Genomic DNA, 14182 nt, shown 5'->3' on the forward strand with positions numbered 1-14182 from the left:
AGCTTAGAACTCGGTTTATGATTCTATCTAGGTTTAGCTTTCAACAAAGAATACCAAGAGAAGAAAGCAAATTTGAAGATAAAGATAAATTAGAAAGTTGTTTACAGTTGCATGCTCTATCTGTTTAATCCCATTTTTAAAATGTAATGGGTAAATTGCTAAACTGAGATCACAACAAGAATGATTTTTGCTTGGTCTAATATACCTCATAATACCATGCTACCTCTATCAAGTTGTTTAACATAAAAACAACATCACTATCATTTCCCATTCCAGTGATCATGGATGCAATTCAGTGGGATTGACGTGTCTACTATGTACACAAAAGGAGGTCAGTACAAAGCCTGTCTGATGAAGTGCAGCATCATGTGTGCATCTCAGAGCATGCAGCATTCTAACTAAACACTATTTATTACTAAACAATCTATACATCCCACCTCTTTCCAACAAAGAACGCCATTTATTTTGACAACAGATTTAAAGGGACACTGAACCCAAAAATTTTCTTTAGTGATTCCGATAGAGCATACAATTTTAAGCAACTTTCTAATTTACTCCTATTATCAATTTTTCATTGTTCTCTTGCTATCTTTATTTGAAAAAGAAGGAATCTAAGCTATGTTTTTGGTTCAGAACACTGGACAACACTTGTTTATTGGTGGGTGAATGTATCCACCAATCAGCAAGAACAACCCAGGTTGTTCACCAGAAATGGGCCGGCAGCTAAACTTACATTCTTGCTTTTCAAATAAAGATACCAAAAGAATGAAGAAAATGTGATAATAGGAGTAAATGAGAAAGTTGCTTAAAATTGCATGCTCTATCTGAACCATGAAAGAAAAAAAATGTGGGTTCAGTGTCCCTTTAATAAAGCACCAAACAAGATATGTTTCTTGTACCACAGACCTAATTCACTAGTGAGCTTCTGCTTAATGTAGTAATTGAGACCAATAGCACTGCTCTTATATTTAGGGAAGGGAAATAATAACAAACTTGTACTCTGAATAATTAATTTGTTTAGTGTTTGTAGGTGCTGTGTATCAACGATAGGTAATTTATTTACATTCCCAGCAAGGAAGCTGGACAGGATACCATTATAAGCACTCAACCCTTCAGATTGGAGGTGTGTCAACGTGAATTGGAAAAAAATAAAATAAAAACAATAACCTTTATTAAGTATATTAAAATGGGTGGAAAAAAAAAGAGAATAAAATGATTGCAACAATATAATATGAGTCTCCTGGTTCAAAAGCTCCTGCTAAGCATAAGTTGCTGCCTGTATTAATGGTGGAAACTGTATGTAAGATTAAAGGTAAGGTTTGCAGCTACATATCCTAATAGAGGATAGGCCTGAGATAACACTCCCATATGGGAGAAAAAGATTCCTAATATTCCAGATGAAATGACCTCAGTGCACTGAGTAACGTGGATTTAATCGTACAGATATATGTCTGTTCTCAGCTAAGTGAGTAGTAACGTTATGTATATTGGATAAGCCCAATTATATGGAGCACTTAGCTAGTCACTGAAATGATTAAATCATGTATTTCACCTTGATGTATTGAAGTTTATATCGTTGTGATGGTATTAATAGCTGCGTCTAGTACATTTCTAAGGTGCTTGAGTAATGAAAAAGTGACAGATATTCAATGTTATGAAGAGTAAGTCATGAGCATATGGGGAAATTCACACTAATCTCTCCCTCCAATGAACCTCGGATAATTTACAATATCAAGCGGAATATAAATCCAAACTGCCCCATAAGTTTAATGATGACTTGAATTGGTCTAGTTCGATTACCTCAATTATATATCACAGTGCAATAATTCACTAAAATAGGTATATATATATTTGCACTATGTGGTCTATGATGAATCTAGATCCACAAATATGGGAATATCATATATCGAATATTTACATATGTTCTGTGTCTTTAAATATTGTTGCTGCTAGTGCAGCTGTATTGCGGAGGTAATATTTAGTAATAAAGTTGCAAGCTTCTGAGGTTCAAGATGAATAAATAAAGATACAAATATCACAACATTTGTACTGTATCAAACTATTATTGCTGCTTGTGCAGCTGTCTTATAGAGGTAAGGTTTAGTAACAAAATTGCGAACTTCTAAGGTTCAAGGTTGAATATCCTTGATATCCAGGAGAAGTATAATTACTCTATAAATAACGATACAAATGTCATGGCATCAAGCAATTCTTATCCGGATATCCTATAACAGTCTCATATTATATTAAATCTCTCTAAAGTGATTCGCTAGAATAGTCAGTGCATCTGTTAATAAATACTAAGACCGTATGGAGACATCAGATATCGATTAGTAATTGGCTTTGACTATGGGATTGTTACATCATATCCCGGCCTCCTTCTAACATTAACATGCTGGACAATTTGATCATAGAAGTACAATGGAAAATTCTTTAAAATTGAATGTTCTATATGAATCACAATATTTTTTTTTTTGGGGGGGTCATTTTAAAGTGTTATATCTCAGAGATCACCAGTGCTTTACATAGAGAGGTGTATTTTAGTAGCTACTTTACATCATGTCAATCTCAGCAGTACCTTTATCATAACTAAGTCCTTTCAGTTCTTGCAAGATCAGCATGTACAGTCGTAAAATGAGACGTTTAACATTAGAAATGCTATTTGCATTACAGACGTTTAAGACGACAACCTAAGAGATTTATCTGGTTTCTGCTGAAAACTTTGTCAGCAAGTTACAACTTTTCATTTTACCATTGAAAAAATCCCAGGGCAGAAGAAACTTGTCAATTACCAACTACTGCTTTATTTCTGTAAAAACTAAAGAAGAACACAATTAAGAACAAAAAATTCTGGTATATGTGGTTGGATTAAATTTATGATAATATAATCTGTATTTATACGACATCACTTATAATCCTTATTTATCCAACAGGTCCTGAGAATGAGAAAATAAAACAAACAGGACATGGCATAAAAATCAGAACAGGTGTTAAAACTGGATACAATTTTCACTCTAACTGTGGCGGGTGGGCTTATTAAATTGGTAATGCAAAAGTAAAGGTAATTGCATCTGATTTTTATTTTTAGATTAAAAAGACAAAAAAATTATATGCAATTTGTTTAATAAAATATCCAAGTAATTATGACTTCCCTGTATTTAAATTATAATTTTCTCATCCGTACCAACCTCTATAGGATACCTAAACCTGCTTTAATCACTTAACGCCATTAGGACAGAATGGAACATCCTACCTTTTTTTGGTGTCCTGCACCCTCCTGCTTCGACAAAGTTCACCTGGGGGGACGTGCCTTGCATCACAGGTCCCCCAGGATCTGATATTAGCATTGGAATCACATGATCATGTCATCGATAATGTGACTTCCTTTTTCCTTCTAATGTTTACATCAGAACCAATCATTTCCTGGCTGGCTCAGTGACTTACCTCTGGCATAATTTCGATTTTCTCATAACGTCTCTTAAAAGGCAAGGTAAGCACTTCTGCTCTGCGGTAGGACATGGGGGGAGGCTGACAGTCTATCATCAGGTCAGATCGATGAGACTGGGAAGCTGGAGGCTGAGTATACTGCTCTGGGCATACTACATGGATTGGCTAAAGAGAAAACAAATCACATGCTTTATACAACAACAGCTATTATTACGGCTTCAAGACACATTTTATCCATAGTTCTGATCACAGAATATGTGTTAGAGAACAAATTAGCCATCTTAACCGTAAAGGGATATCAATGATTAAGATAGAGCATACCATTTTAAACAACTTTCCAATTTACTCCTATTATCTAATTTGCTTTGTTCTATTGGTATCCTTTGTTGAAAAGCATACATAGGTAGGCTCAGGAGCAGCTGGGAGCTAGCTGCTCATTGGTGGCTGCACATATATGCCTCTTGATATTGGCTTGTCCAATGTGTTCCACTAGCTCCCAGTAGTGCATCGCTGATCCTTCAACAAAGAATACCAAGAGAACGAAGCAAATGTGATAAAAGAAATAAATTGGAAATGTGTTAATACATAAATAAACACCATGCAATATACTTTACTTTGTCTCGTCCTATGATTTAACTCTGAAAATTGTGGGCTTTCCCATTCCTGTTAAAAACAAAAATTTATGCTTACCTGATAAATTTATTTATTTCTTGACACGGTGAGTCCACGGATCATCATAAATTACTGTTGGGAATATCAGGCAAAGAGCACCACAGCAAAGCTGTTAAAGTGATGGTAAATTTTGATGAATTAGTGCCCAGTTTTTAAAAATCCTATTAAAAACAAGGGCACTTTAATTCATCAAAATTGACATTTCACTTGTTTTATTCAAAAACGTACCTTTTAATCCTGGCAGCCGCTCTAGCACTTCCTCCGCGGGTCCAAAATGACGAATCCGGCTTCCTCCAAACACAGCGTTGCATCAGGCCAAGATTCCCCCGGGGGGGAAAGCCGTGATTGGAGGAAGCCGGATTACTCATTTCTGATGTCTGCAGAGGCTTCCGACGGCCGTGGCAATCGCTGGAGTGGCTGCCAGAATGAAAAGGTAAGTTTTTGAAGAAAAAGAGTGAAATGTCAATTTTGATGAATTAAAGTGCCCTTGTTTTTAATAGGATTATTAAAAAACGGGCACTAATTCATCAAAATTGGCCTTCACTTTAAATACCACTCTCTTACCCACAACCCCCAGTCATTTGACCAAAGGGAAAGGAGAAAGGAAGTAATATAAGGTGCAGCGGTGTCTGAGGATTTTAGAAAAATAAACTGTCTGAAAAATACAGGGTGGGCCGTGGACTCACCATGTCAAGAAAGAAGGAAATTAATTTTGTTTTATTTCTAAAGACATGGTGAGTCCACATATCATCATAATTACTGTTGGGAACCAATACCCAAGCCAGAGGACACGGATGATAAGGGAGGGACAAGACAGTAAACCTAAACAGAAGGCACCACTGCTTGAAGAACCTTTCTCCCAAAAGAAGCCTCAGCCGAAGCAAAAGTATCAAATTTACAAAATTTAGAAAAAGTGTGTAAAGATGACCAAGTGGCAGCCTTGCAAATCTGTTCTACAGAAGCTCCATTTTTGAAGGCCCAAGAAGAAGAAACAGCCCTCGTGGAATGAGCCGTGATTTTCTCAGGAGGCTGCTGTCCAGCAGTCTCATATGCCAAGCGAATAACACTCCTCAACCAAAAAGAAAGAGAAGTAGCCATAGCTTTCTGGCCCTTGCGCTTCCCCGAATAAACAACAAATAAGGAAGAAGACTGGCGAAAATCTTTAGTCGCCTGCAAATAATATTTCAACCCACAAACCACATCCAGGTTGTGCAACAAAAACAGAATTTATGCTTACCTGATAAATTACTTTCTCCAACGATGTGTCCTGTCCACGGCGTCATCCTTACTTGTTGGAATATCTCTTCCCCAACAGGAAATGGCAAAGAGTCCCAGCAAAGCTGGCTATATAGTCCCTCCTAGGCTCCGCCCACCCCAGTCATTCGACCGACGGACAGGAGGAAAAAAATAGGAGAAACCATATGGTACCGTGGTGACTGTAGTTAGAGAAAATAATTCATCAGACCTGATTAAAAAACCAGGGCGGGCCGTGGACCGGACACACCGTTCAGGTAAGCATAAATTCTGTTTTCTCCAACATTGGTGTGTCCGGTCCACGGCGTCATCCTTACTTGTGGGAACCAATACCAAAGCTTTAGGACACGGATGAAGGGAGGGAGCAAATCAGGTCACCTAAACGGAAGGCACCACGGCTTGCAAAACCTTTCTCCCAAAAATAGCCTCCGAAGAAGCAAAAGTATCAAATTTGTAAAATTTGGCAAAAGTGTGCAGTGAAGACCAAGTCGCTGCCTTACATATCTGATCAACAGAAGCCTCGTTCTTGAAGGCCCATGTGGAAGCCACAGCCCTAGTGGAGTGAGCTGTGATTCTTTCAGGAGGCTGCCGTCCGGCAGTCTCGTAAGCCAATCGGATGATGCTTTTAAGCCAAAAAGAAAGAGAGGTAGAAGTCGCTTTTTGACCTCTCCTTTTACCAGAGTAGACGACAAACAGAGAAGATGTTTGTCTGAAATCTTTTGTAGCTTCTAAATAGAATTTTAGAGCACGGACTACGTCCAAATTGTGTAACAAACGGTCCTTCTTTGAAACTGGATTCGGACACAAAGAAGGTACAACTATCTCCTGGTTAATATTTTTGTTACAAACAACCTTTGGAAGAAAACCAGGCTTAGTACGCAAAACCACCTTATCTGCATGGAACACCAGATAGGGCGGAGCACACTGCAGAGCAGATAACTCTGAAACTCTTCTAGCAGAAGAAATAGCAACCAAAAACAAAACTTTCCAAGATAACAACTTAATATCTATGCAATGTAGAGGTTCAAACGGAACCCCTTGAAGAACTGAAAGAATTAAATTTAAACTCCAGGGAGGAGTCAAAGGTCTGTAAACAGGCTTGATCCTAACCAGAGCCTGAACAAATGCTTGAACATCTGTCATAGCTGCCAGTCGTTTGTGTAGTAAGACAGATAAAGCAGAAATCTGTCCCTTTAGAGAACGCGCAGATAATCCTTTATCCAAACCTTCTTTCAGAAAGGAAAGAATCTTAGGAATTTTAATCTTATTCCAAGGTAATCCCTTGGATTCACACCAGCAGATATATCTTTTCCATATCTTATGGTAAATCTTTCTAGTTCGAATGGACCCTGAACAAGAAGGTCCTGTCTCAAAGGTAGCTTCCATGGTGGAACCGATGACATATTCACCAGGTCTGCATACCAAGTCCTGTGTGGCCACGCAGGGGCTATCAAGATCACTGAGGCCCTCTCCTGTTTGATCCTGGCTACCAGCCTGGGAATGAGAGGAAACGGTGGAAACACATAAGCTAGGTTGAAGGTCCAAGGCGCTACTAGTGCATCCACTAGAGTCGCCTTGGGATCCCTGGATCTGGACCCATAGCAAGAAACTTTGAAGTTCTGACGAGACGCCATCAGATCCATGTCTGGAATACCCCATAGTTGCGTCAACTGGGCAAAGATCTCCGGGTGGAGTTCCCACTCCCCCGGATGGAATGTCTGACGACTCAAATAATCCGTTTCCCAGTTTCCCACACCTGGAATGTGGATCGCAGATAGGTGGCAGAAGTGATTCTCCGCCCATTGTATTATTTTGGTCACTTCTTTCATCGCCAGGGAACTCCTTGTTCCCCCCTGATGATCGAGATACGCAACAGTCGTCATGTTGTCTGATTGGAATCTTATGAATCTGGCCTTTGCTAGCTGAGGCCAAGCCTTGAGAGCATTGAATATCGCTCTTAGTTCCAGAATGTTTATCGGGAGAAGAGACCCTTCCCGAGACCACAGTCCCTGAGCTTTCAGGGATTCCCAGACAGCGCCCCAGCCCACTAGGCTGGCGTCGGTCGTGACGATGACCCACTCTGGACTGCGGAAGCTCATTCCCTGGGATAGGTGATCCTGGGTTAGCCACCAACGGAGTGAGTCTCTGGTCTTCTGATCTACTTGAATCACTGGAGACAAGTCTGTATAATCCCCATTCCACTGTTTCAGCATGCAAGCTATGGAAGGACGTGGAACAGAATGAAGAACTTGACAAGCGCTTAGAAGTTTTGACTTTCTGACATCTGTCAGAAAGATCTTCATTTCTAAGGAATCTATTATTGTTCCCAAGAAGGGAACTCTGGTTGACGGAGACAGAGAACTTTTTTCTATGTTCACCTTCCATCCGTGAGATCTGAGAAAGGCCAGAACGATGTCTGTATGAGCCTTTGATTTTGAAAGGGACGACGCTTGTTTTAGAATGTCGTCCAGGTATGGTACTACTGCAATGCCCCTCGGTCTTAGAACCGCTAGAAGGGACACAAGTACCTTTGTGAAAATCCTTGGAGCAGTGGCTAATCCGAATGGGAGGGCCACAAACTGGTAATGTTTGTCCAGAAAGGCGAACCTTAGGAACTGATGATGTTCTTTGTGGATAGGAATATGTAGGTACGCATCCTTAGATCCACGGTAGTCATAAATTGACCTTCCTGGATAGTGGGTAGAATCGTTTGAATGGTTTCCATTTTGAACGATGGTACCCTGAGAAATTTGTTTAGGATCTTTAAATCCAGAATTGGTCTGAAGGTTCCCTCTTTTTTGGGAACTACGAACAGATTTGAGTAAAATCCCATTCCTTGTTCCGACATTGGAACGGGGTGCATCACTCCCATCTTTAACAGGTCTTCTACACAATGTAAGAACGCCTGTCTCTTTATTTGGTTTGAGGATAAGTGAGACATGTGGAACCTTCCCCTAGGGGGTAGTTCCTTGAATTCCAGAAGATAACCCTGAGAAACTATTTCTAGCGTCCAGGGATCCTGAACATCTCTTGCCCAAGCCTGAGCAAAGAGAGAGAGTCTGCCCCCCACTAGATCCGGTCCCGGATCGGGGGCTACTCCTTCATGCTGTTTTGTTAGTAGCGGCAGGCTTCTTGGCCAGCTTACCCTTGTTCCAGCCTTGCATCGGTTTCCAGGCTGGTTTGGACTGTGAGGTATTACCCTCTTGCTTAGAGGATGCAGAATTAGAGCCCGGTCCGTTCCTGAAATTACGAAAGGAACGAAAATTAGACTTATTCTTGGCCTTGAAAGGCCTATCTTGTGGGAGAGCGTGACCCTTTCCCCCAGTGATGTCTGAGATAATCTCTTTCAATTCTGGTCCAAAGAGAGTTTTACCCTTGAAGGGGATGTTAAGCAATTTTGTCTTGGATGATACATCCGCTGACCAAGACTTTAGCCAAAGCGCTCTGCGCGCCACAATTGCAAACCCTGAATTTTTCGCCGCTAATCTAGCTAATTGCAAAGCAGCATCTAAAATAAAAGAGTTAGCCAACTTAAGTGCGTGTCCATAACCTCCTCATATGGAGTCTCTCTACTGAGCGACTTTTCTAGTTCCTCGAACCAGAACCACGCTGCTGTAGTGACAGGAACAATGCACGAAATGGGTTGTAGAAGGTAACCTTGCTGTACAAAAATATTTTTAAGCAAACCTTCCAATTTTTTATCCATAGGATCTGAGAAAGCACAACTATCCTCGATAGGAATAGTAGTGCGCTTGTTTAAAGTAGAAACTGCCCCCTCGACCTTAGGGACTGTCTGCCATAAGTCCTTTCTGGGGTCGACCATAGGAAATAATTTCTTAAATATAGGAGGGGGAACAAAAGGTATGCCGGGCTTCTCCCACTCCTTATTCACTATGTCCGCCACCCGCTTGGGTATAGGAAAAGCGTCGGGGTGCACCGGAACCTCTAGGAACTTGTCCATCTTGCATAATTTTTCTGGAATGACCAGGTTGTCACAATCATCCAGAGTAGATAACACCTCTTTAAGCAGTGTGCGGAGATGTTCTAACTTAAATTTAAATGTCACAACATCAGGTTCAGCCTGTTGGGAAATTTTTCCTGAATCTGAAATTTCCCCATCTGACAAAACCTCCCTCATGGCACCTTCAGATTGGTGTGAGGGTATGGCAGAACAATTATCATCAGCGCCCTCCTGCTCTTCAGTGTTTAAAACAGAGCAATCGCGCTTTCTCTGATTTGCAAGCATTTTGGATAAAATATTTGCTATGGAGTTATCCATTACAGCCGTCAATTGTTGCATGGTAATAAGCATTGGCGCGCTAGAAGTACTAGGGGCCTCCTGCGTGGGCAAAACTGGCGTAGACACAGAAGGAGATGATGTAGAACCATGTCTACTCCCTTCATCTGAGGAATTATCTTGGGCAATTTCATTATCTGTGGCAGTACTGTCCTTACTTTGTTTGGACGCTATGGCACAATTATCACACAATTTTGAAGGGGGAGACACATTGGCTTTCATACACATAGAACATAGCTTATCTGAAGGCACAGACATGTTAAACAGGCTTAAACTTGTCAATAAAGCACAAAAACCGTTTTAAAACAAAACCGTTACTGTCTCTTTAAATTTTAAACAGAGCACACTTTATTACTGAATATGTGAAAAAATATGAAGGAATTGTTCAAAATTGTTTACCAAAATTTCACCACAGTGTCTTAAAGCATTAAAAGTATTGCACACCAATTTTCAGAGCTTTAACCCTTAAAATAACGAAACCGGAGCCGGTTACAGATTTAACCCCTATACAGTCCCAGCTACAGCCTTTGCTGTGACTTTACCAAGCCCAGAGGGGAATACGATACCAAATGACGCCTTTTAGGAACTTTTCCAACTACTTTCAGGTCCTCACACATGCATCTGCATGTCTTGCTCTCAAAAACAACTGCGCAGTAATGGCACGAAAATGAGGCTCGGCCTACAACTGGGAAGGCCCTTCCTGACTGGAAAAGGAGTCTAACATAGTGCCTGACGTTAAAAAACGTTCCCCAAGTTTATAAGTGTGAATTATCAGCATAAACATGTATAAAATGTCCAAATAAAGCAATCGATTTAGCCCATAAAAGTGTCTACCAGTTTTATAGCCCATATTAAGCCCTTTATTCTGTTTGAGACTAAGAAAATGGCTTACCGGTCCCCATGAGGGGAAATGACAGCCTTCCAGCATTACACAGTCTTGTTAGAAATATGGCTAGTCATACCTTAAGCAGAAAAGTCTGCTAACTGTTTCCCCCAACTGAAGTTACTTCATCTCAACAGTCCTATGTGGAAACAGCAATCGATTTTAGTTACTGTCTGCTAAAATCATCTTCCTCTCACAAACAGAATTCTTCATCCTTTTCTGTTTCAGAGTAAATAGTACATACCAGCACTATTTTAAAATAACAAACTCTTGATAGTAGAATAAAAAACTACAACTAAACACCACAAACTCTTAACCATCTCCCTGGAGATGTTGCCTGTGCAACGGCAAAGAGAATGACTGGGGTGGGCGGAGCCTAGGAGGGACTATATAGCCAGCTTTGCTGGGACTCTTTGCCATTTCCTGTTGGGGAAGAGATATTCCCACAAGTAAGGATGACGCCGTGGAGAAAGCTCCTTATGAGAAGAAGGAAGGATTAGGACACAAAGAAGGAACAACAATTTCTTGATTAATATTCCTATCCGAAACCACTTTGGGAAGGAAACCTAAGGCCGTACGTAGTACTACCTTACCAGAATGAAAAATAAGGAAAGGAGATTCACACTGCAACGCTGAAAGCTCCGAAACGCTTTGAGCCGAAGAGATAGCCACCAAAAACAAAACCTTCCAGGATAACATTTTAATATCCAAAGAATGCATAGGCTCAAACAGAGCCTGTTGAAGAACTCTAAGAACCAAATTAAGACTCCAAGGAGGAGTAGCAAACAAACATAGGCCGGATTCTATCCAGGGCCTGACAAAAAGACTGAACTTCTGGCACAATTGCCAGACGCTTGTGCAACAAAATAGACAAAGCAGAAATTTGACCCTTCAGGGTACTAGCAGATAAACCCCTCTCCAGACCCTCCTGGAGAAAGGACAAAATCCGAACTCTACTCCAAGAGTAGCCCCTTGATTCACACAAATACAGATATTTACGCCATATCTTATAATAAATCTTTCTAGTCACAGGCTAAAGTGCCTGAATCAAAATCTCAATAACCGATTTAGAAAAACCACGCTTGGATAGTATCAAGCGTTCAATCTACAAGCAGTCAGCTTCAGAGAAACGAGATTTGGATGAAGGAAGGGCCCCTGAAGTAGAAGGTCCTTCCTTAATGGAAGGTGGAAAAGATGACATCTCCACCAGATCTGCATACCAGAGAATCACCAACACCCTCTCTTGTCTGATCCGAGCAATGACCTGAGGAAGAAGAGCAAACGGAAGAAACACGTATGCCAGACTGAACTTCCAAGGAACTGCTAGAGCATCTATCCATACAGCCTGAGGATCCCTTGACCTTGATCAGTACCTCAGGAGCTTGGTATTCTGACGAGATGCCATGAGATCCAACTCCAGCTGCCCCCATCTGAGAATCAAGGAGGAAAACACCTCCGGATGAAGTTCCCACTCCCCCGAATGAAAAGTCTGCCTGCTCAGAAATTCTGCTTCCCAATTGTCCACCCCTGGAATGTGGATCGCAGACAGACAGCAGTTGTGAGTCTCCGCCCACTGAATAATCCTGGCTACCTCTGTCATGGCCAAGGAACTCAGAGTTCCTCCCTGATGATTGATGTAAGCCACTGACGTTATGTTGTCCGACTGAAACCTGATAAACTGGGCTGAAGCTAGCTGAGGCCAGGCCAGAAGAGCATTGAAGATTGCTCTCAGCTCTAAGATATTTATAGGAAGAATCGACTCCTCCCGAGTCCATAGACCCTGAGCCTTTAGAGAACCCCAGACAGCTCCCCATCCCAGCAGACTGGCATCCGTGGTCACAATCACCAAGGAAGGTCTGCGAAAACAGGTTTCCTGAGAGAGAAGATCCTGAGACAACCACCACGGAAGAGAATCTCTTGTCGCCTGATCTAGAACAATCCTTGGAGACAGATCCGCAAAAGCCCTGTTCCATTGACTGAGCATGCATAACTGCAAAGGTCTGAGATGGAACCAAGCAAACGGAATGATGTCCATGACTGAAACCATCATACCAATCACCTCCATACACTGGGCCACTGACGGCTGAGGAGAGGACTGAAGAGCAAGACATGAATTGAACATCTTTCACTTTCTTGCTTCTGTCAGAAAACCCCCATAAATTATGCTTACCTGATAATTTCCTTTTCTTTTGATGGAAAGAGTCCACAGCTGCATTCATTACTTTTGGGAAATAAGAACCTAACCACCAGGAGGAGGCAAAGACACCCCAGCCAAAGGCTTAAATACTCCTCCCACTCCCCTCATCCCCCAGTCAATCTGCCGAGGAACAAGGAACAGTAGAAGAAACATCAGGGTGAAAAGGTGCCAGAAGAATAAAAGGACGCCCCACAGAAAATGACTGGTGGGGAGCTGTGGACTCTTTCCATCAGAAGAAAAGGAAATTATCAGGTAAGCATAATTTATGTTTTTCTTCTTAAATGGAAAAAGTCCACAGCTGCATTCATTACTTTTGGGAAACCAATACCCAAGCTATAGAGGACACTGAATGCCAAGACGGGAGGGTACAAAAGGCGGCCCCCTACTGAGGGCACCAAACCTGAACCTCAATCCCACAACAAATCCCGCTTCAACCAAAGCCGAGAAAAAAAGGTTTTAAAGTAAAAGCCCCAATAACACTGACTCGCAGTTAGTCCAGAGCCAAACAAGAGACCGTAAAACGGACTCAACTGAGCCAACAGTCCACCAAGAGACACCGTCGCCCACAGACGGTCCCCCACCAATCACCCCCCACAAATGAAGACGGAAACCAACCGAAATCCCCAAAGAGACGAAGCAAAGGAGGACAGAGGAACCGAAAAGTCCCTTAATACAAAAAAGAACACCAAGTGTGGGTCCAGCTCACAGAGATACCGATACCAAGCCGTCTCCCCATCCTCTGCAAGCATGGACGCAACCAAAAGAGACAAAGATCTCCCAGCGCCAGTCCCTAGAACACCAAAGTATTCGCCCGCGAAAAACGTGCAATAGACCCAGGCGAAAACCCCGAATTTGAAAACACAGAGTCCACAACAGACGAGACAAAGGAAGCTTGCAAGGAAGGAAGCGGTTCTCAAGAAAAACAGACTGCACAAAAAAGCCCCTCGACAAAGGGCCCGCTCCAGGCAATCTATGCCGCCAGACCTACTCACAGATCCCTAAAGAGGGGAACGCAAAGTCTCCATTGAGGCCCCATGAGAGGAGAGTATCCCGTTAGAACCCGAAGGAAGAGTAAACCCTCTCCTGTCAAAGGAACAAAGAGAAAGGAAACACCATCTCAGGATAGACACAACGCAACCTCCAGGAGGAGAGTGCGACCCTAAAGCCGCTCTGACATCCTGGCCTGCAGATCCATACTCAGCTGGATCAACCCAGCCACAGGAATCCAAAATAGGGAAACAAAAGAATCCTGAAACTGGAACAGGAACGAGCGCAAGAAGGTACAGCCATCCCCCCAGAGTACAAGTACAACCTGATTCTGAAAAAAAGACAAGGCCATAGACCAAAGGATCTTATCAAAACAAGGCCCCTCAGTCTGACATGGAAGTAGCAAGATTCCAGGTGGAACCAAGTCCACCATCCACTTCCCGAC

At 42.0% G+C, this 14182-nt stretch overlaps 1 protein-coding gene across 1 annotated transcript in view; it reads right to left on the minus strand.

Moving 5' to 3' along the window:
* Window positions 1-14182, minus strand: part of INTS9 (integrator complex subunit 9) — a 271893-nt gene that overhangs the window by 27159 nt on the left and 230552 nt on the right. Inside the window, exon 12 of the mRNA XM_053711080.1 lies at window positions 3445-3612. Coding sequence (XP_053567055.1) covers window positions 3445-3612 — 168 coding nt within the window. The remainder of the gene's footprint in view (window positions 1-3444; window positions 3613-14182) is intronic.

Source organism: Bombina bombina, chromosome 4, assembly GCF_027579735.1.
Source record: "Bombina bombina isolate aBomBom1 chromosome 4, aBomBom1.pri, whole genome shotgun sequence".
Lineage (NCBI taxonomy): Eukaryota > Metazoa > Chordata > Amphibia > Anura > Bombinatoridae > Bombina > Bombina bombina.